At 53.5% G+C, this 21,809-nt stretch overlaps 3 protein-coding genes across 4 annotated transcripts in view; 1 reads left to right on the top strand and 2 right to left on the bottom strand.

Moving 5' to 3' along the window:
• Nucleotides 1-880: 880 nt before the first annotated feature.
• BCL2L14 (BCL2 like 14) lies at nucleotides 881-7,307 on the bottom strand. The gene is made up of 6 exons (XM_056511687.1): nucleotides 7,148-7,307; nucleotides 5,391-6,100; nucleotides 3,561-3,680; nucleotides 3,050-3,111; nucleotides 1,604-1,861; nucleotides 881-1,350 (listed from the first exon to the last, which is right to left on the bottom strand). The coding sequence occupies exons 1-6, from the start codon at nucleotides 7,177-7,179 to the stop codon at nucleotides 1,306-1,308; spliced, it is 1,227 nt and encodes a 408-aa protein (XP_056367662.1). The 5' UTR covers nucleotides 7,180-7,307; the 3' UTR covers nucleotides 881-1,305.
• A 3,662-nt stretch (nucleotides 7,308-10,969) lies between these two features.
• On the bottom strand, nucleotides 10,970-16,821 carry ETV7 (ETS variant transcription factor 7). Its single transcript, XM_056511553.1, has 8 exons — nucleotides 16,737-16,821; nucleotides 14,925-15,042; nucleotides 14,489-14,653; nucleotides 14,144-14,251; nucleotides 13,079-13,267; nucleotides 12,664-12,806; nucleotides 12,209-12,309; nucleotides 10,970-11,778 (listed from the first exon to the last, which is right to left on the bottom strand). The coding sequence occupies exons 1-8, from the start codon at nucleotides 16,740-16,742 to the stop codon at nucleotides 11,664-11,666; spliced, it is 945 nt and encodes a 314-aa protein (XP_056367528.1). The 5' UTR covers nucleotides 16,743-16,821; the 3' UTR covers nucleotides 10,970-11,663.
• A 1,223-nt stretch (nucleotides 16,822-18,044) lies between these two features.
• KCTD20 (potassium channel tetramerization domain containing 20) overlaps nucleotides 18,045-21,809 on the top strand; it is a 28,983-nt gene continuing 25,218 nt past the window's right edge. Inside the window, exon 1 of one of the 2 annotated variants that reach the window (XM_056511551.1) lies at nucleotides 18,045-18,154. The gene's annotated coding sequence lies outside the window, so the exon portion shown is untranslated. Of the gene's footprint in view, nucleotides 18,155-18,841; nucleotides 21,096-21,809 lie in introns of those variants that run through there. The other variant, XM_056511552.1, reaches the window with a different exon arrangement.

Genomic DNA, 21,809 nt, shown 5'->3' with positions numbered 1-21,809 from the left:
CTGCACTGTTGTTAGCAGGACCCAGGAGTGGGATTTAATGTTTTCCACACTCTTAATTACCCCGGGCTTAATTGGATGGAGTCCTGCAAGTTGTCCCCGCTCCCCTGGCAGTGACTCAATCCTGTGTCTGTCAAACACAGCCCTGAAGTTTTGGGGACGTGGATCTGGGTGGGGAAGGGCTTCTTCTATCCCTCAAGGGCTCTGCTTCCCCATTTTCATTTCCTTTGGGTCTTACAAGGACCAGGAAGGTCAGATCCTCCAGGAGAGGAGGTGCTGGGCTGTCACCATGGGGGATTGTCACCCCAAAGGTGGCAGTGAGTCAGACCCACACGAAGGTTCAACCCACTAGCACATCCCTCCTGCACAATGCAAACCCCAAAACTTCATCTCCTTCACCCCAAGCCATGTCCAGAGTGCAGAGGAGATGCTCCTGCTGGTGCCACCACACTGAGCCCTGGACACCCCCTGCCCAGCCCAGCCCAAGCTGCCTTAATCCATGGCCCTGCTTAGGGTCTGGGCAAAGATTAGCTGGAAACATTCCCAGTGATTAGGGCTTAAATCACTTTGGCACTTCACATCTTCTCAGAGCTCAAAGGTGAGACCTGGCAGCTGTAAATCCTCGAGGGTGTTACAGCTGGTGCACGCTTGGGAATGAGCTTTACCCAGTTCTTGGTGTCACATCAAGCTGTTCTGGGTAGCAAATCTCCTTCTGTGCAAAGGGAAGGCTGTGAATTGTAAAGATGGCAGGACAACACTGTGGATCTGCTCTCAGAGTCCCTCATGCCAGCTGGGATTCGGCTGGAAAGGAGCAGCCCACAGCAGCTGGAGCAAAGCAAACATTACTCCATCTATAACACAACTCCCAGCAGACAAGCCTGGCTGGCATTTAGTCACCAATTTATTTGAGTTCTAGATTTTTTTCCCAGCCTGGATTCTTGGCTGGTAGCAGAAACTACAAAAATTATACTGTACATTCACAAATACATTTAGAAAAGCAGGTAAATAAATACATATGTACAAACAGCAACAACCCCTGAGGTTCAACACAAGCACTTGGCAGGAGCTAAAATACAAATACAGGGTGAAATTTGGGCTCAGTTTGATTTACTGACTCTTCATCCCCACCCAGGTGGGGTTCAAGCATTTCACACTGCTGGTGCTGTCCTGGGGGTTTTCCTTTAAAGGTTTTAAATCCACAGCTCAGAAGTTCACCCCACATCCAGGTCACCATCAGGGATTGTCCTCCCACCACTAAATGTTCATCCTTGGGTTCCCAGGGACCACAGCCCCTCGCAGCAGCTGCTGTCAGTCTGGGCTGTCACAGTGGTCTGTCCTCAGCTCTTCTCTCTTCTGCTGAGACAAAAGGAAACATTCTTAGAATCATGGAATATCTGGGTTGGAAATGGACCTTTCATCCATTTCCACCCCCTGCCATGGGCAGGGACACCTTCCACTAGCCCAGGCTGCTCCAAGCCCTGTCCTGGAACACAGATGGGCAGCCACAGCTTCCTGGGCCACGTGCCTGAATTGCTGCTGATGCTGGGAGCTCATCCCAGCCCATCCTCCTCCTCCTCCTCCTCCTCCTCCTCCTCCTCCTCCTCACCTGCAGGATTTTGCCGTAGGGTGCCAAGGAATCGTCCAGGTAGCGGGAGCCAAAGCCCATGATCCTGTTGACTGCCTGGCTGCAGATCCCTGCCACCGTGGCTGTCAGGTGCACTGTGTAGGCAAACTGGATCTCCTGGGGGCTGGCCTGGGCCCTGCTGGCCCTCAGCTCCCTCTGCACGTAGGCGTCAGCCAGGCTCTTGAAGGAGCTGTAGGACATGTCCCTGAAGAAGAGCTGCAGCCGGGCGTCCTCCCTCACCTGGGGGACACCAGTGGGTGAGTGCAGGGCTGAGGGATGCTCTGTGTGCCACCCTGCACCCCACTGCAGCTGGCATGATCACACCCAGCCTGCTGGAGCCAGTGAGTGAGGGGATTCTCTGAGCCCCTCAAGGAGGAATCAAGGTGCAGAGGTTGAATTGAAGCTTTTGGATCGACTGAAGTGTATTAAGCCACTTACACACAGAGTAGAAGTAAGTCAGTAAGTTTTAGTAGGAGTTGTAGTGTTTTTAGTAAGTGAAAGGTCTGAAATGCCACAGTAGCAGTGAGTGTTCTAGTGAAGGCTGAAACACACTGGTATCTCCAACAGAGGCTCCAGGCCCACAGTTGTAGACAGTACTTAGACATAATAGAGTTATAGTAAGAATATTGCTTACATTTCTTAGAACAAGATAGATTCTATGTGTAGTGTTATACACTGGTACCCTGGTGTGCTAAGAAACTAGAATTCTAATAGGTTAAGGGGTGGTGGTCTGAGTTTGCATCTTAGCTTGTTGGAAAAATCCTATATAACAGTATGCATTGGGAGAGTTGTTGCTTTTAGCCATTGTTGCTTTTAGCCATTCTGGCTTCTGGCCATTGCTTATTGCTGCTGCTTTGCCATTGCTTTTGCTATTGCCTTTTGAGACTGATGTGCTATGTAATAAATAACCTTTTTAACTATTAGCTGCTTTGCTTATTCAAGATTACCCGACAAGTAGGAGCCTAAGAGCTCAGAGTAGGAGCCCATAGAGCTCTTTGGTGCCTACAGAGCATCCAGAAGGCAAAAGAACCCCACACCAGGCAAGGAATTAAAAGCTGCCATTTCCTTGATTTTCCTTAGTGTTTCCTGCCCCAGGGAAGTCGATGGTGTTGCTGTATTTATTTTACAGCATTGCAGAGTTTAGCCCAGATTCCCCAGCCCCATCCTGCTGTCCCCAGCCCCATCCTGCTGTCCCCAGCCCCATCCTGCTGTCCCCAGCCCCATCCAGCTGTCCCCAGCCCCATCCAGTTTTCCCCAGACCCATCCAGCTGTTCCCAGCCCCATCCAGTTTTCCCCAGACCCATCCTGCTGTCCCACAGCCCCATCCAGCTGTCCCCAGCCCCATCCTGCTGTCCCCAGCCCCATCCTGCTGTCCCCAGCCCCACTCTGCTGTCCCCAGCCCCACCCTGCTGTCCCCAGCTCTCCCACCTGCCTGTCCAGCTCATCTCCTGCACTCCGGAGCAGGGCAACGATTCTCTTGATGGCTTCATCTGGAGAGAGAGACACCAGGTTATCTCCAGCCCTTTCTCCCAGATGCCTTGTTTAGTGCCCAGGAAAAATTCCTTCAGCAATGTTTATCCACCTCCATCCTTAAAACCAATTCCATCCTATTGCCAAGTGCCTTGTTACCCTTCCCACCCTCAGCCAGTAAAAATCCTCTCTCACCTCTGAATTTCTGTCTTTTGTGTGGTCTAGTGGAAGGTGTTTCTGCCCATGGCAGGGGGGCTGAAATGAGGTAATCTCTAAAGTCCTTCCCAACCCACAAACCTTTCTGGGATTCTGTGAATCTCCCAATCCCCCAGACAAACCCTGATGCTGAAAATCTCCCACAAAGTTTCCATCCAGCTCTGGGGGTAACAGAGCCCCGGGCTGAGGACTGGAGCAGGGTTGGATCCATGCAGGACCTGCAGTCCCGTTTGTTTCCAAGGCCAACACTCACCGACCCCGTCGGTGCCGGGGGGCTCGGGGGGCTCCCCGCGTCCTCCTGCTCGGCCCCCCCGGCTCTCGCTCTGCGGGATCTCCCCGGACACGGGCGTGTAGAACCCATCGGGCTCCGCCTCTGCCGGGCACAAACACAGAGCAGAGGTCAGGGTTGGTTAGGGCAGCAGTGACAGACGGGACAAAGCCACAGATCCAGAGGTGAGGGTCAAAGCCACAGATCCAGAGGTGAGGATTGATTTGGGCAATAATGATAGACGGGACAAAGCCACAGATCCAGATGTGAGGGTTGGTTTGGAAGCAGTGACAGACGGGACAAAGCCACAGATCCAGATGTGAGGGTTGGTTTGGGCAGCAGTGACAGACGGGACAAAGCCACAGATCCAGATGTGAGGATCAAAGCCACAGATCCAGATGTGAGGGTTGGTTTGGGACAGCAGTGACAGACGGGACAAAGCCACAGATCCAGAGGTGAGGATCAAAGCCACAGATCCAGATGTGAGGATTGATTTGGGCAATAATGATAGACGGGACAAAGCCACAGATCCAGATGTGAGGGTTGGTTTGGCAGCAGTGACAGACGGGACAAAGCCACAGATCCAGATGTGAGGGTTGGTTTGGAAGCAGTGACAGACGGGACAAAGCCTTGGGGCCGGTGCCCAGCCCGACCAGCGCATTCCGGAGGGGAAGGAGGAGCAGAGCCGCTCTGAGCTGCCCCGAGTGCCCCAAATCTGCTCAGAGCCCCCCGGGAAGGGCTGGGCTGGCTCCGAGCGCCCCGGGCTCTGCCGCGCCCCTGCCCGCACCCGCCCCCGAGGTGAGGCTCAATCAGCTTGGAATCAACCCTAGAATGGCTCAGGATCTAATCTCAGGTCTCAAATGCAGGTTTTAACCAAACCACCCTTGGTTGCCGCAGGGGGACAGCTCGTGTTTGGGTGATAACAGCCACAGCTGCCTTGGGGTGCAGGGGCACAACGACCCTTCCTGGGGCAGCAGGGTGGGGTTGGAGCCTCCAGAACCCATCCCAGCCCCACAAAACCCTGGGAGGGGTTAGAAACCAGCACTAAACAGGGTGGCTTCCCCCAGGGAAGCCCAGCAGGGCTGGGGCAGGGCTGGGGGTCCCACTTGGCTGGGCTGGGGCAGGATTAGGGGGTCCTGTTCTGGGTCAGGATTTGGGGCTCCCACGGTGCTGGGGCAGGATTTGGGGGTCCTGGGCTGGGTCAGGATTTGGGGGTCCTGCTCTGGGCAGGATTAGGGGGGTCCTGTTCTGGGCAGGATTTGGGGGTCCTGTTCTGGGCAGGATTTGGGGTCCCACCTGGCTGTTCTGGGTCAGGATTTGGGGGTCCTGCTCTGGGCAGGATTTGGGGTTCCTGTTCTGGGCAGGATTTGGGGGTCCTGGGCTGGGTCAGGATTTGGGGGTCCTGCTCTGGGCAGGATTTGGGGTCCCACCTGGCTGGGTCAGGATTTGGGGCTCCCACCGTGCTGGGCAGGATTTGGGGGTCCTGCTCTGGGCAGGATTTGGGGGTCCTGGGCTGGGTCAGGATTTGGGGTTCCTGTTCTGGGTCAGGATTTGGGGGTCCTGCTCTGGGCAGGATTTGGGGTCCCACCGTGCTGGGCAGGATTTGGGGTTCCTGTTCTGGGCAGGATTTGGGGGTCCTGGGCTGGGTCAGGATTTGGGGGTCCTGTTCTGGGCAGGATTAGGGGGTCCTGGGCTGGGTCAGGATTTGGGGTTCCTGTTCTGGGTCAGGATTTGGGGGTCCTGCTCTGGGCAGGATTAGGGGGTCCTGTTCTGGGCAGGATTTGGGGGTCCTGTTCTCAGGATTTGGGGTCCCACCTGGCTGTGCCGGGGCCAGGACGTGCCGCAGGGGAAGGCAGCTCGGGCGTTTGCTCCTGGCCGCGGCTCCCGGCTCGCCCCGCTCCTCCTCCCCGTGCTTCTTCAGCGAGAAAACCTTCTTGAGGCTCGGCTTCTTCTTCAGGGCTCTGCCCAGCGCTGGGGACGTGCCCGGGTCTCCTCTGTGTTTTTTGGTTCCTTCTGGTTTGGAGCCCTGAGCAGCTTTGGCATCTTTCTCCTTTGCTTTTTCACCTCTGTTTTCCTTCTGCTCCTCAGGGCTCTTCTTGAGGACGAGGTTTAAGAAACCTTTCAGCCAGGCTGGTTTGGAAGAGTTTTTTGTGCTTTTCCTCTTGGCCTTCAGCCCCTCTTTAGGCACTTCCTGGGGAGCTTTGCTGTCATCACCCAAAGCCTCCTCCAGGTCTGGTGCTCCGAGTCTCTCCTCCAGCTCCTTCCTGAGGCTGGGCTTGGCACGTGAGTACGTGAGGAAATCACTTTCTGACCGTGTTAGCCCATCCACTTTCCTCCCTCGCCCTCTGTCTTTCTCCAGAAGGGTTTTTCTGGCCATCAGTGAGTTTTCATGGCAGCTCAGTGAGCGCTTGACATAAATCTCCAGCACTTTCTTGGCCTCTCTCCTGTCCAGAGAGAGGATCTTGCCCAAGGGCTGTGCCTCCACATCCAACTCAGGCATCTCCTCAGCTGCAGCCCAGGTGTTGCTGTGGAGAAAAAACAACATTTTCAGTCTGGTTTTTGCCTTCCCAGGCAGCTGGGTTGGGTCAGATGGCACCCATCCTCCCTGCTGGCACCCAGGGGTGCTGTGGGTGTCTGGGGCTGTTTGTGCTCCTGGTTAATGATCAGTCAGTTTTTTATGGTCCTTATCTGAGTGCTGCTCATGCCCACGTGGGGTTTTACAACCACAGAGTCGTGATAAAGGAACTGAAACTGTGGAGAGGGGGGAGATGGGCTGGGCACATCCCAGAGGAGCCTGAGTGTCACCCAGGGGGTTTTATCCAGCAAGGACAACACCCAGACTCCATCCCATTATCCCATGGCAGTGTGTTCCCACACTGTGAGGAAAAACAACACCCCAGGAGCACCCAGTGAGCTACAGAACTGGGAATTTAGAGTTTTTCCCCTTAAAGTATTGGCTGCTAAAAATCATTGCAGCCCCTGGAGAGGCCAAGGCATGTGGGCTCTGGCAAATGGCCTTGGCCACCTTGTAGTGACACAGTTTTTGTGTGAGCTGCCACCAGCACAGGGCTGGGAATGCAGCTCAGAGCACCAATTTCCTTTCCCACCACCTTCTTCTCTACATTTGCAAGCAAAATTCATCCAAAGATGCTGCTATTGAAAAACCAGAGAGCCTTGATGGTGCCTCATGCTGGTTTTACCTCCAAAACCAATTTCACACTTCGAAGAACCAGACCCAAACCAGACTTCTCCACCCCTGAACAGCACACAGGGAACCAGCACTGAAATTTGGCACACTGGGCTGTACAAAGCACCCTGGAGCTGGGAATCAGCCTCTGCTCAGGCCCAAAGATCATCATCACAACACCAGCACACCCACCCACCCACCCCTCCCCAGCCTGCTTTTGGGATCAGAAAGTTCCCTTCATCCAAGCCAACACCAGAGTCCACCAAACACTCAATAAAAAAATCATTCCACTAAATTTAATCACTTAAGCCACAGCCCCCATCCTACTTTGGTTGATTGCAATGCATTGACCTCAACGTTGGTTATTTGCTGGTTTGGTTTTTACCTTTCCATGGGTATTTCTGCTCCTTTGGACATAGTTCAGGATGAACTCCTGGGCCACAGGTGCTGAGGGATCACAGGCTCTCCTGGGAGGTGCCTTTATATACCCAAGCTGGCTGAGTTAAGTCCTATTTTTAGCAGCCATTCAGGTAAGGGAGGAGCCAGGGTTCTGCCTGGGATCCCTGGAGATCAACAGGCGTGAGTTTCACTGGAGGAGAAAACAATTTCCTTATGGCAAGTAGCAGCAAAACAACATAAAATCACCTGTCAGCTGCTGTAAGCAGTGCCCTTTGAGACCTGCTATCTGAGGCAGCTGCTTGGCTTTGGGCTGGGTTTGTCACTTCTCACGGGGTGTGATGCCTGGAATGGCTCCTCCGGGTTGTTTCTGTCGGGGGAAGTCACAACTTTCGGGGTTTCAGTACAGGGAGCAGTGCCCTGCTGTCACCCCTGGGTTCTTGCACCACACTGGGCACAGCTGGGCTGAAACATCCCTGAAACCCACCCTGGGTCCTTCAGACAGCTGTGCTTCCACCCTAAAACACGAACCAGCTTGTAGCTGCTGGGCTGGGATGGTTCTAGCTTTGGGTTGCTATGAGGTTTGGATAGCTCTGCTCCCAAGGCAGAGGGTCAGCTACTCAGCTAGCCAGGAAAGACTTTGGGAAATGGCCATAGGGGTGCTGAAAGTAGCTTTATTTCTTCCAAGGGTTCTGCCAGCAAAATCTGTTACATAGCACAGCAAGGGGTTTTTATAGATCTCAGGGGGGTTTAATTTCTAACCAGTAAAGTTATAAGTTGATAAACTATCCAATTACTTTAAGATTCTAGGTGGAAAAAGGCCAATCATCTAGTAAAGTTAAAGACCAATAGAAATCCTAAATAATAACAGGGTTTTTGACAGGGAGGGGGGAGATATCTCATGAAAGGTTTCATTGTCTCAGGGCACAAAATCCCAAGGGCCTTTTTCAGGGAAAAGTGTATCATCCACACCAGCTCTTGCCCCAAATCCTTCCCACTCCCACTTTTCAGGGACGGAAAATCTCCCACCAGGCAGCTCTGCCCTACCCAGCACCTACAAACTGCAGATGTGACACAGATGTGACCCCAAAGCCGCATTTTGGCCCCGGGGCCCCTGCCGCGTTTGTGGCATCCTCCGGCAGCGCTCCCCGCTGTCCCCATCGCTGCTTTGCCATCTGATGGCAAAACCCCGCACTGCAGCTCGCAGGGCTGGAGCCGCCGGTGGAAAACCCCTCCCTGGAAAACCCCTCGGGAGGATTTCCCCCGGAGCAGCTGCTTTCAGCTGCAATGATGTTCAAGGATAAAAATCTCCTTTTCCTCATACAGAGTTCAGCTTGCAGTCAGAACACTTCAGGACTGTTTTATTTCTCTTTCTCTAAACTCTCCATGCCTTAATTTCCTGTGAGTGGGGGAGATCCAGACCACATCCCTCCATTTCTCCTGAGCCCATCAGAGTCTGGTATTGATTAGGAATTACCTGGCTCAGTTTTTCAGCATCCCCATCTACTGATAAATGTGTGAGGATCTTCCAGGCTGCTTCCCAGCTCTTGTCCACATCCTCCCACAAGCAAGTAGATCCCAGGGGGTGAGGAGGAGTGTCACAAACTATTCTGTTCCATAAAACAAAAAGCCACATCCACTCTGGCCATGGGGGTCAGTTTGGCCATCTCCAGTTTGGAGATCTTTCCACTGGGGGTTACCCAAGGCTGAGTCCAAGCACCATCCCTGCCCATGACTCAGCTGTGAGTCAGCATTGCTGCATGGCCTCTTCCAGGCACAGCTCTGTGAATCTCACAGTCTTTGGGAGGTTATTCCCTGTCAATAAACATAACAACTTTCTAACTTTCATAGCTGGGGAGTTCTGGAAGGACCAAACTCCAGGAAAAGTCTTCACCTGAAATGTGATTCAGGATCAGGATCTTTATCCAAGCTCAGATCCCTCCAGGGATTTGGGATATGTTCAAACCTAATAGGAGAGAGGCACGAGAAAAAGATGCAGGAGACTGAGATAAACCAAAATCCCATTACCAGAGAGTGGGGGCAAGAGATCTGGACCCAAATTTTTCATTCACTTTTGTTATCAGTGCTGGGAGAGAATGAGGGAGCTGGCAGGAAATGCAGTCGTGGAGGGGGGAGCACCCAGTTCTGCAGCTCCTCTGGTCCCAGAGGGTGGTGGGCAGCAGCCCCCAAAGCAAATCCTCCTTTCCCCCAGCCCTGGGTGTGGTTTTAGCTGCCTCCCCCAGCAGATGAGCCATGTGCAATGCCCTGCCCCAAACACCAGCAAATGTGGGGCTGCTGTTGTTCTCCAGGCAATGAAGCATCTGGAAACATCTGGGGAAGCCCACAGGGGGCACCTGGCTGTGTTCCACAGCCCCTCAGCCATGCCAAGGTCACCAGCAGCCGTGTGCTGTCCCTCCCCACACCCCCAGACCAAACTCCCTGGCACAAGCAGCAGTTATTATTGTTTGCTGACAGGGATGGGTTCCTGTTCCAGGAAAGCTGCAGCTTTACAGCCCTCCAGCCTCTGTTTGTCACAGGTGTTTCTCCAGAAATACAAAAACTTCCTAGGAGCTTGGACAAAGCTCATCATTCCAACCCATCCCTGCAAAACTTCCTTTGGATTGTCACACCCAAAGATCCCTCTGGAGCTGCTCAGGGAGGTATGAGGGGCTTGAGGGCTTTTGGCAGCTTCCCAGCCAGGAAAGGAAATCCCCAGCCAAGCCCAGAGTGATCTTTAGTCACGACAGGTGAAAGAGCTGAGGAGAGTCACTCCCTGCAAGCACAGCACAAGAGCAGGGCCACCAACTGTCACCTGCTCCAACAAAACAAACACTCAGGTGGGAGCAGCAGTGGGATCCTCAGGAGCCATCAGGGCTGGTGCTGTGGCAAGAAAGTGCAGTGGAAAGAGAAGATTGGGGAAAAATGCACCCATGGGTGAATATCCCAGGGCACAGGTGTTAGAGCTCCCAAGGACAAGATCTGCTGAAGGATTTCACCCTGAGAAAGATTTGGTTTGACAAAATATCCACTGTGGAGGCGAGGATGAGGTTTGGGTGCTTCAGTGCACCCTCCTGCTGGGGAGCATCCCAGGCTGCAGCTGGGTGGGTGTTGGGGAACCTTTAGCCCCCTCCCTTAGCTGGGATTGTGGCCTCCCTTCCCAGCCAGGAGCTGCCCCAGCCTGTGACCTCACACTCATTTTCCTTCTCCTCCACCACTGGAATTTTCAAGCACCTCTGTTCTGCCAGTGAGCTGGTGATTTTTTCTGGAAGTGAATCTCCTCAGCCAGTTTTCCAGAGATGTTTTCCTGCTGAAGCTTTGCCCCCCACCCCACCACTCCCTCCTACCTGCTACTGCCCACTGGCATCTCCAGGCTGCAGCTGTAGGGGAGTTTTGCAGGACCAAGAGCAGTTCCAGCCCAAGGGGCTGCAGTTTCAGGTTGGCAGTGAGCAGTTCTGGTGCAAACCTCATGGTGCACCCATGTCTTTGTGCTGTGCTCACCCAGCAGCTGCTGAGCAGCTCAGGCTGCTGACCTCTGGCTGAGGAGCTGCCAAAAGATGGGGATGAGATCTGGGTGCCCACAGGAGCTGGTTTTAAATGAGGAAAGTTTGGATTTCCCAATTTCAGATCTTCAAACAGCAAGAAGTGAGATTTTCAACCTTACAGTCACAGCATTTTATTTCCTCTGTGGAAAGCAAAGTGAAAATAGCAGTGGGTACTTTCTGTTTTCACTCACACACACTCACACAGACACTGTGTTCAATTCAGGCATTCCTGCTTCAAACTCAAAGCAAATAATCACATATCTGACCAGGGTTGGGGTCACATTTATTACTAGCTTTGTTTCTTTCACATTATTTAATCACAAAAGTAATTTAAAAGAAAAATTACCTGGAGGGAAAGGAGTTAAAGTGAATACCAGCTGTGGGCAACCATGGAGCTTGGAGCTTGTGCCAGGCCTAAACCAGGCAGGTATTTCAGCTCACTCCTAACCTTAATCCCAGGAACAAGCTCACAGGAAACTGGGAGTCCAGCATGCACCATATTTGCAATTCCAGTCCGTGTTGAAGCTGGGGACATGGCTCAGGTTCAGAGCAGGGCTCACAGCTGGGGACAGCCCTGGCTGCCAAAGCAGAGCAGCAGCTGCTCAGCTCAGCTCATCTTCTCTGCTCAGCTCACTGGAAGAATAGAGGGATCTTTTCCACAGGTTTAGACCTTAAAGACAAGCACCAAAATTTCAGAGCAAAAATGCCACATTCCCTCCCAAAGGGCAGGAGAGGAAGCAGCAGAAGAACAGCCCCCAGCTCCACCTGTGTTGTTGGGGCTGGGGACAGCTTCTGGGTGTGTTTTGTTAATGACACCCCAGAGATGCCCCAGCTTTGGCTCACAGCAGGTTTGGAATCCAGGCCAGCTCTGTGGCCTTGTGTCCAGGAGAGGCAAGAGCCACCAGCACTGCTCAGCAAAGCACAAGGCTCTCTGTCAGGCACTGAAGTGAAGCCTCCAAAGATTTACTGTGGTGAAACCTCCAGTGGGTCTTCCTTCAAACCCTCATGATCCTCGTCCTCCAGCTGCTCCAGTCTGCTGGGTTTCTCATGGACAGCCTCCCCAGGAGTCTTCAAAAACCTGAAATACGTTTCTGTGATGACTTTAGGGAAACATCCAAGCCCAGCCCCAACCCAGGCTGTAAATGCTGGAGCCTTTGCCCTCAACAAGGCCAAGTTGGACAGAGTTTGGAGCAACCTGGGATAGTGGAAATTGTCCCTGCCCATGGCAGGGGGTGGAATGGGATGAGCTTTTTCCCACTCAAACACTTCCCTGATTCTGTGATCAGCTGAGCTCTGGAGCTCAGAGGGGATTTGCCATCCTTGGCCTTTGCTGAGGATCCCAGGAAGTCCTGAGGTCCCAGCAGGCACAGGACAGAGCTGGACACAAACCCACTGGGCTATGAGCAGGGGAGGATGTTGCTGGATGCAGTAGCTGCCAACATCTGGAGCTCATCACCTTTCCATGCCCCATCCATGCATGCTCAATTCTCTGCTCTGCTTCATCTCACCTGAACAGCAGCTTCTGCCCTGGCTCCTTTTTGATGATGTTGAGTTTGTAGTAGTGTCTGAGTGCTCGGGACATCTTCTCATAGGTCATGTTCATCCGGTTCTGGAAGGAGAAAAGAATTGTGGGGTGCTGAGGAAAAGTGAGCAGCACCACTTGGTTTGGGTCTGTGTGCAGCAGGGCCACACATGGGACATTTGAGGTGGTTTGGGGTCCCTAACCCAGCCTGGCTGCATGGTCTGCTTTCCAAGGGATGAGAAAATCCCTCTTTAACCACCAGGCATTTCTCACTAACCCTGCACCCCCTGTGTCCCCCTCCCCAGCCCCTGGGGAACAGATCACGAAAGGGACATGCAGAAGCCCAGGGATGACAAATTCACTCTCAGGGATGGCAAATTCACTCTCAGGGATGGCAAATTCACTCTCAGGAATGACAAATTCACCCTCAATTGCCCTTACCTTGTGGTTGCCCCAGAGCTGGGCGAGCCCATTTGGGTTGACCACACGGAACACTTTGGCCTCCCTGTCCTCCCACCTGATGTAGGGCTCGTAGCGGCGGTCGGACAGGAGCTGGAACACGTATTCCCAGAGCAGCCTGCAGTCTGAGCAGGGAATTGGTGTCACAGAGCTCCCTCTGTGCTCCAGCCAGGCTGCCTCAGCAGCAGGGTTGCACGTTTAGCAAAGACAATAAATGTGAGAGGAGCCCAGAGCTCACGCACGGCGCTTCTACTGTGAGATCTCAGAGCAATTACAGTTTTTCAGGTGGGGAAATTGAGGTGGAAAAGCAGGGAATAGGGGAAGGGAGACAGATGGGCAGGCAGGACAAAGCACCATCTCATTTCCCCAAGGAACAAGGCTATAAATTCATAATTACCTGCAATTTTCCCATCCACTGGGGCCGACAGGGTAGCAGGAACAGAGCAGATGGCACCTGGCCTGCAGCTACTCTCTGAGCTGTGCTGGGAGAGGTTCAGTGGCTGTGTGTGCCCCTGGAACAGGGGCTGCTCTGCACAGCCCAGCCACGAGGAAACAACTGGGGCAGCCTCAGCACTGCATTCTGCACCTGCAAAAAACCCATAATAATCACCCTGTGGTTCACTAGGGCAGGTCCCAGACCTTGCAAAGCCCTGAAACAGGAGGGGAGGGACAGCCCACGGGGGTGACCAGCCTGGGACCAGCCCAGGTGGAGGAGGAAGGTGCTGAGGAAAGCCTGGGATTTTCCTAAGGCTGGAGCAGCAGAAAGTCCAGGGGGCTTAGAGGAGATGCCAAGTAGGGTAAGGGTCAGTTAGAGAGGAAAATGGAATAGGAAAATACCCCAGAGCACAGGCACTCCTGGTAAATTGTGGGGACTTAATATGTTAATTACCTTGCACATGAAGCAGCAGAAGAGCCCAGGAAAGTGCTCCCAGATCCACCTCCACACACATCCAGCCTCTGACACCAATCCAGCCCCACCCTAACTCCTACCTGGGCTCCCCAAGGGCACAAAGAAGCTTCACTGGCCCCCACCAGCCCCACCTGAGCCCTCTCCCCACCCCACCCACTGCCCCAGAAGCTCTGCATAAGCTCAGCCCTGGCTCCTGAGCCCTTTCCCAGCTATGTTGCAGGACTAGTCTCCAGCAGGGCTGTGCCTTTGCCTGGCTTTGACCCTCCCTGATCCAAATCTCAATCTGCAGGCAAACTTCTTAGGGAAGTCACAGCCTTGCCAGTTTGCCATGGACCCCCTGGTGCTGCCTAGCACTGGTTCTGACCTGCTGCATCACTACAAACTCCCAGATGACCTGGACTTTGCTGGGCCTGGTTGCCTGTCTCAGGTGGTGTGGGATGGTTTCAGCAGGCTGAGCTCCAAGCCCCAGGTGTGTGCAACCCACTGAGGCTGCAGGCAGGTTCTTCCTGCTGGACACTGCCATTCTCCCATGGTATTTTTGTCCCATCCTACCTTCCTCCATGCTCCTGGCTTTCCTGAAGGGTGAGTTCAGCAAGGGGCTGCACACTAGAGCTCTTCTCTGAGTCTTAATGAACTGGAATATTTCATAAAGCACATCCCCTGCAGGGAAGGAAACTCTGCTCAGAAGATTTTGCATAATGGTCCCTCTTAGGTAATGTTGAGATTCTGAACTGCACAGTGTGGGGTTATTCCCCATCCCAAAGGATTTGCAGTTCAGATGGACCAGAGAAAGGAGGAGTTGTCCCCATGTCCTGCACAAGGCCAGGTCTGCTGGAACCTCTCAGCAAGCACAGCTTGTGCTGGGATGATGCTCACAAACCCTTGCCCTGGTCTGACCTGAGCTGGGAGCTCGGTGTCTGAAGTCCTCCTTGGTGAGGATGCACAAGGCTTTGCCGTTCATCTCGAAGCTGCTCTGCTCAGCAGGCTGCAGGGAATATTCCTCCTCAGCCCAGCGCAGCCAGTGCATCACATCATCCCTGCTCCACAGCGAGGGCTGGATTCCTGAAACCAGGAGCAGCCTCTGAAACATCTGTCTCCATCGTAAAACTGCTGACTGGCAGGGTGGGGCTTCTTCTCCATCACCAAACTTCCCTTCTCCATTAAGTGCTCACGGGTCAAGAACACCACAAAGAGAGAAGATGAGCCCTGGAGAAGCCTTGTCCCCCTCACCAGCAGGGAACGGTCCCTGGGTGGGACACCATGGCTGTACCCCCCTGTCCCACCCCATGGGAATCCTTTTGGAGCAGCATTGATTTGCTTAACCTCTACTCACTCAGCCTCCCTGGAAGCCTGAAGATCTCCCCAGAGCTGATGGGTGAAGGTCTGGCCTGGGATGGGGGTGGTGATGGCACTGCCACCACAGGGCTGGAAGAGCTGATTGCCACTTTGCCCTGGGGAAGAGATCAGATCCATCAGTGGGGGGAAATTCCCAGCTCTGGTCCTGCTTTGCTTTGGAGATGCCTCCACCTGCTCCAGTATTTCCTAACTGGTTTCTCACAGCAGTGTGGTGTGGTGTGATGTCTGCAGCTCTTCCTCACACTTTTCCTCATCCCAGCCCCAGGATGAGTCCCTGGCTGCCCAGGTCAGCATTCTCCCCTCTCTTTCTCCAGGTCTTTAGCAGAGGAACCTGCCCTCATTCAGGCTCTGGGTGGGGATTATCCATCCCTACTCCCCATGGCTGCAGGGAAGGAGAAGATGGAGCTAAGACTGGCAGAGCCTGCAGTGCCTGTGCTGGCTCCCTGCTCCTGCAGGATCCTCTGGTGTTCAATGGATGCTCAAGATTTTAAGAGAGCACTTCAGTTCTTCAGAGCTGTGAAAATAAAGTTGGCAATAGTGCTTTGATTTTGTCTTGAAAACACCATATGGAGAGAAATCTCTCTATCCATTTGGGCATAAGTGGAATGGCCATCCCCTGGCTTAGGGAGATGCAAGCTCCTCTTGCTCACTGTCCACGGAGTTCTGGCCCCTCAAGAATTACTTTTTCCCCTCTGCCAGGGCATGTGAGCCAGAAGGGAGCTCAGATCCTGCTTCCAGCCACATCTAGATCTTGAAATATTACTGGCAGCCAAGCAGATAATGTTTCCCCTTAAAAACCTATTAATGTGAATCCCAGCCATTTCTCAGCTTCACTCACTGGAAAATTAACAATTTTGCTGTCAAATAGTATTTTCTGAAGCAGTTACCAACTCTGAGCACTTCAGGCTCAGGCAGGCTTTTACAGATGATTTAGAGCAGCCACCCCTTGGCTGTACGTGCCTCTGAAAATGAGGAGATGGGAGTTGGACACATCTTAAATTCAAAGCTGAAGCTCCCAAATCCAGGAGGAGACAGAAGCAGTACAATCCATCACTCCAGGGATAAATGCTTCCCTGGGAGTTACAGCAGGAGGAAGGCAGCAGGCTGGTGAGGGGTTTTTTTCAGCTGAAGGACAATTTGGTGGTCACTGGGCTGGATTTAGCAAAGCAGACAGCTACATGACACTGCATGAGGAGAACATGAAGCTCCTGAATAAACTCTGAGCAGACTTGGCAGCAATGCAAACTGGCTTTCAGATTCACTCTAAGCAATAAGCTATGGGGAAAATAAAAGTGAAAGAAATTAGCAGTGTATTTTGTCTAGAACTATCTAAAAGTTATTTTAATTTTCTCCCATCGATGTGACTCTCTTACAAATCAGAACAAGTCTGGGATTTTTTTTGCTCCTAAACATTTTTAGGCCTTGAGATACATCCTGAATTTATATTATGTTATGCTAATTTTATGTTCTTGCTTTTCTCCCTGCTTAGCTGCTTTCAGACTTTCCTGAGATGGCTTTTCTTTGCTTCAAAAGGAAATACCATCCTTGGTGGTGTTCGAGTGGGAACGTGAGAAAAAGGGAGGTGAGAAGGAAAAGGAACCCCCAGATGTGTGAGAGCAGCTTTTTGCTCAGAACCAAATGTGGGGAACAGAGGCTGCTCCGGGCTTTGTGAGGCCGTTCGGAGGTGGGGTGGGGGTCACCCCCCAGGACATGAACTTCCAGCCCTAAGAGAGGAGGAGAAATCCCGAGGGGCCCGGGGGAAGGGAGGACGAGGGCCGGGCGCTCCTACCTGCATGGAGCCGGAGCCCGGCGCTGCCGCCGTGTCCGCAGCGCTCCGCTCCCGTCCCCGATCCTCGCGAAAAGCGAAATCGAAACGAGCCGGAGCCCCGGAGAGAGCCGGGGGCAGCGCCGGGGGCAGCGCCGGGGGCAGCGCCGGGGGCAGCGCCGGGGGCAGCGCCGGGGCCGGACCGGGCTCCCCCCGCCCCTGCCGGACCGGGACAGCGCCGGGAATCCTCCCGGGAATCCTCCGGGGAAAGCTGTCCCGGGGCGGGCACGGGGCCGGAGCCACCCCGGGACACGGCGGGAGCGGCTCCGGTACCGGGGCTCGTCCTTTTCCTCCGCCGGGGCAGCGGGAGAGCCGGGAAAGGGGAGAAGCTGCGGTCCGGGAGCGACGGGAGGTGGGAGCGCAGCTGGAGGTGGGAGCGCAGCTGGAAGTGCCCACGATGGGAGGTAGGAGCACAGCTGGAAGTGCCCGCACGGGAGGTGAGAGCACAGCTGGAGGTGGGAGCGCAGCTGGAAGTGCCCACGATGGGAGGTAGGAGCACAGCTGGAGGTGCACAGACTGGAAGTGCCCGCACGGGAGGTGGGAGCACAGCTGGAGGCAGGAGCACAGCTGGAGGTGGGAGCACAGCTGGAGGTGGGAGCACAGCTGGAGGTGGGAGCGTAGCTGGAGATGCCCACCTGCCCCAATGGGATAGACTGGGATGAGCTGGGAGTGACTGGGATAGACTTGGAGGGATTTGAATGGGATATGGGAGGGATTGAACAGGACTGGAAGCACTGTGAGGCAATTTTAGGGACTAAAAGGGCACTAGGAATGAACTGTTAAGGCACTGGGATAGAATGGGAGGCGCTAGGACAGGGTTGGATGGGAGTGGGAAGGACAAGAAGAACACTTTCAGAAACAAAGAAACTAGAAGTGCTCTGGGAACCACTGACGGGAACTGCCATAGACTGGGTTATACGGGGATGCACTGGGAGGGGACTGGGATAGACTTGGAAGGGACTGGGCTGGACCGGAAAACACTTTTAGGGACGAAAAGGGGCTGCGGGAGGAGACTGGGAGGAGACTGGTCTGGACTGGGAGGAGACTGGGAGGAGCATGGTCTAGACTGGGCTGGGCTGAGGGGGACTGGGCGGGACTGGGCGGGACTGGGCGGGACTGGGCGGAGATTGGGTCGGACTGGGCGGGACTGGGCGGGACTGGGCGGAGATTGGGTCGGACTGGGCGGGACTGGGCGGGCTCCGCTCCCCCCGGGCACAAACTACTCATGCCCCGCCCCCTCACGCTCTCTCTATTTCCATTGGCCAATTGGAGATGCCAATCACAGATCTGAGCGAATCAGATGGCTGCGCGGGCGGTGGGCGGGGCTAAGGCGCGGGGCCCCGCCCAGCGCCGCCTGAGGGAGCGGCCGCGGCGGGGACGCGGTGAGTGCGGCCTCGGAGGGCGGGGGGGCCAACCCGGGGCTCTGCGGGGCTTTGGGGGCTCCTTCCCGCTCTCCTCGGAGTTCTGGGGTTCTTCTCCGTCCTCTCTATGCTTTGAGGGCTGCTACGGGCCTGGGGGCGCCCGCAGTGTCCGGAAAAGGGGGTTGGGGGGGCTTTCCTGGCCCAGCGGGCGTAGGGGAGGGTGAGGGGCCCAGAGGGGCCTGGGGGTCACAGGAAACGTGGGGGAGGGGGCGGGGGGTGCTCCTGGGGGTCACAGGGGGCTCCGTTGCTGTGAGTGGGCTTTGGAGGGGGCTCGGGGACTATCTGGGAGTCACAGATATGGATGAGGGGGCTGGGGGGTGTCTGGGGATCACAGATATGGATGAGGGGGCTGGGGGGTGTCTGGGGATCACAGATATGGATGAGGGGGCTGGGGGGTGTCTGGGGATCACAGATATGGATGAGGGGGCTGGGGGGTGTCTGGGGATCACAGATATGGGTGAGGGGGCTGGGGGGTGTGTGGGGATCACAGATATGGGTGAGGGGGCTGGGGGGTGTGTGGGGGTCACAGCGGGCTCTGTTGTTGTGAATGGGCTTTGGAGGGGCCTGGGGAGCTTTGGGGGCTCCTCTGAGGGTGTTTGGGAGCAGCAGCTTGTGTGCACTGACTTTGGGGGCATCTGTGGGGATGGGAGTGCTGCCACCTCTTTAGTGTTTATTTGTAAAGGGGGGTCTTTGGAGTGTCTCCTACACTGTTATCCCTAGGTTAGCACTGCATCCTTGTCCCTGACACGGTCACACTTTCCTGGGCTGTGCCCAGTGCCCTGTGGAGAGGCTGCAGCTGTGCCCACCACCCCCAGAATGGAAGCAGCCTCCCCTTGGGGTGCTGCTTGGTCACACACCACCCTCCTACGCCTGTTCTGGGGCTGTAGGCTGGTGCAGCATTATTCTTAAACGTGTTTTTAGGCTTGAGTTAACCTTTCTTTTCCTCCCTCCTTTCTGGCCCCACTGTGCTTTGAAAGGAGCAGGAGTTTCTAAGGGGCTTTCCCCTAAATGGGTGAGTGGGTGAGACCTCTGCTCATAGGCACATTTTTGTGTCACCTGTGATCCTGCCTATCTGTACTGCCATCTCAGTGACCTGAGGCCCTTCATGGAAGGGAGGATAATAACACAAACAGTCTTGGGTATGAGGTTTAATAAGGTCCAGGTGCTGCATCAGGGTCAGTCCAGGCTGGGAATGAAGAGCTGGAGAACAGCCCTGGGAGAAGGACTTGGCCATGAGTTGCTCTGGTCACTTGTGTTGGACTCAGAACCCCCAGAGCCCTGGGCTGAGCCCCCAGTGTGGGCAGCAGGGGAGGGAGGATTCTGCCCCTCTGCCCTGCACAGAGACCTCACCTGCAGAGCTGCCTCCAGCCCTGGGGTCCAGCACAGGAAGGACATGAAGTGTTGGAGGAGACCACAAAGATGATCAGAGGGATGGAGCAGCTCTGCTGTGAGGAAAGGCTGAGATTTGGGATTGTTCAGGCTGGAAAAGAGAAGGTTTGGTGTGACTTTAATGTGGCCTTCTGAAGGGAGCCTGCAGAAGGATGGAGGGAAACTGTTTTCAAGGGCCTGGCATGACAAGACAATACAAGGGGGAAGGACTTCACCCTGACAGTAGATTTGGATGGGATATTAGGAAGAAATTCTTCCCTGTGAGGGTGGGGAGGGCTGGCACAGGGTGCCCAGAGCAGCTGTGGCTGCCCCATCCCTGGAAGTGTCCCAGGCCAGGTTGGACAGGGCTTGGAGCAGCCTGGGACAGTGGAAAAGTGTCCCTGCCCATGCCAGGGAGTGGAACAGGATGAGCTTTAAGGCCTCTTCCTACCCAAACCATTCTGGGATTCTGTAAACCTGGAAGGTTGAGAACCTCTGTAAGGGAGAATATTTTGAATTGTTTTGCCAGGAGTGGTTCAACCCAAATCGTGTTGTAGCTGTAGATTATGGCTTTAAGGCAGAAAGTTCACCTGTGGTCCCTGTGAGAGCCCCATCCTCACCTCTGTCCCAGTCCTTGCTGCTGCAGTCACAAACAGCTCCTTGGAAGGAAGTTGTGTCTGGGAATCAAGGGGAAGGCTCAGCTTCCCCTGCTCATGTGTGTCCTTGTTTACCCTGAGCAGGGGCTGTGAGGCTGCACTGCTCACAGTCACCTGCCTTTGAGGGTTATAAAAACCTCCATGCTCACTTCTCAGAAGTGTTTTCAGTGATCTGAGCATCAAAACAGTGAATTATTGGGGTCAGGAACTGTGGGTTAATGTGTAGCCAAAGCTGCTTGTGAGAGTTATTATCCTCCAGACTGGATTTCCATGTGCCTTTATTATTATTCTCTTTAGGAAAGCAGTCACCTTTTGCTAAAATAAATACACTGTTTAGAGCATAACTCTGTATTTACATCACTAACAAATGCTCTTCTGCAAAGCAGCCTGTACAACAGCTGTCTTTATTTTCCATAATAACATCCGTGTTCTGATATTACAGCTGAAATATAACAGTTTATGTAAACCAAATGAAGTGTTCAGACAACTGTGTCTAGACTTATTTCAGCTTATCTTAAAGCAGTTAGGGACAGGTTAAAGTAAGTTCTGCTGTCATGGAAATAGGTGTGTGCTGATTTATTAGGGTTCATTTCAAGACAGACTAATTTGCAGCACATGAAATGCTTCTTAATATCTTTTGATGCTGTCTTCTGCTGCCAGAATTAAAGGGGATGAGTTTTGTGTTTGATTTGGGCTTGAAAGGAATGATCTTTCTGGTAGGAGTTCATTAAATCATTTTCTTTTGGGGGAGCTTTCTGTTTTGTAGTTTCTCTCTATAAATGAGTAGAGTTTAGTGAACTCAGTCAAGCTGCAGGGGCAGCTGGAAGAAGCTGTAGATGAAAGAACCAACCTGATTATTTCTGTCCTTCTTAACAATGGTGAGAACCAAGTAGCAAAATCATTTGAGCTGTTTGATGTAAAGTGCATGTACCTACAGGCAGAGAAAGTGAATATGGGGTTGTTTATTTTCTGGAAAGGTTTTGAGACAGTTCTTGGAGTGGCAGATAAGACAGTAATTCCAGAAGCCTCATCACTGGTTGTGCTAATATGGATCTAAGGTCCATGGAGGGCAGTTGGATGTGTTCAGTATAAAATCACTCAAAGTTACACTTTTGTTTTCCTGTGCTCCAGAGGTGGCCTTACCTGAGCTCTGCACAACAGTGATTGATATTTGCATCTCCAAAGTATTTTTAACCATCAGACTTGAGAAACTCTCTTCCTTCAACTGATTTGATCATAGATCTGATCTTACCTCAGTCTCTTTGAAGTCCCTTCATGTTCTGGCATGCTCAGTCCTGCCTTCTCAGAATCCAAGAGGTTTCATAACCACTTGCTTGGAGTTTTGTGTTCAGGACTTTGTAACATTTTATGTATGGTGACAGTCTGTCTTTACAGGTCATGAGAAGTAAGAATCATCATCTCATTTTATTAGCTGAAGCTTTCAGCCCCGAGTTTGGGCAATGCCAGGATGAGTTTGTCACTCAACCTCATCTTGAACTCATTCCATGTGCCCATGACAGGCAGCCAAGTGTTCAGTTCACAGTGTAGCAGTGCAGTCAGGAGAAGCAAAGTATAATTGTTTAAAGGTGTTA

The sequence above is a fragment of the Oenanthe melanoleuca genome, chromosome 26 (assembly GCF_029582105.1).
Source record: "Oenanthe melanoleuca isolate GR-GAL-2019-014 chromosome 26, OMel1.0, whole genome shotgun sequence".
Classification (NCBI taxonomy): Eukaryota; Metazoa; Chordata; class Aves; order Passeriformes; family Muscicapidae; genus Oenanthe; species Oenanthe melanoleuca.
This window is presented reverse-complemented; position numbering and strand designations above follow the sequence as displayed.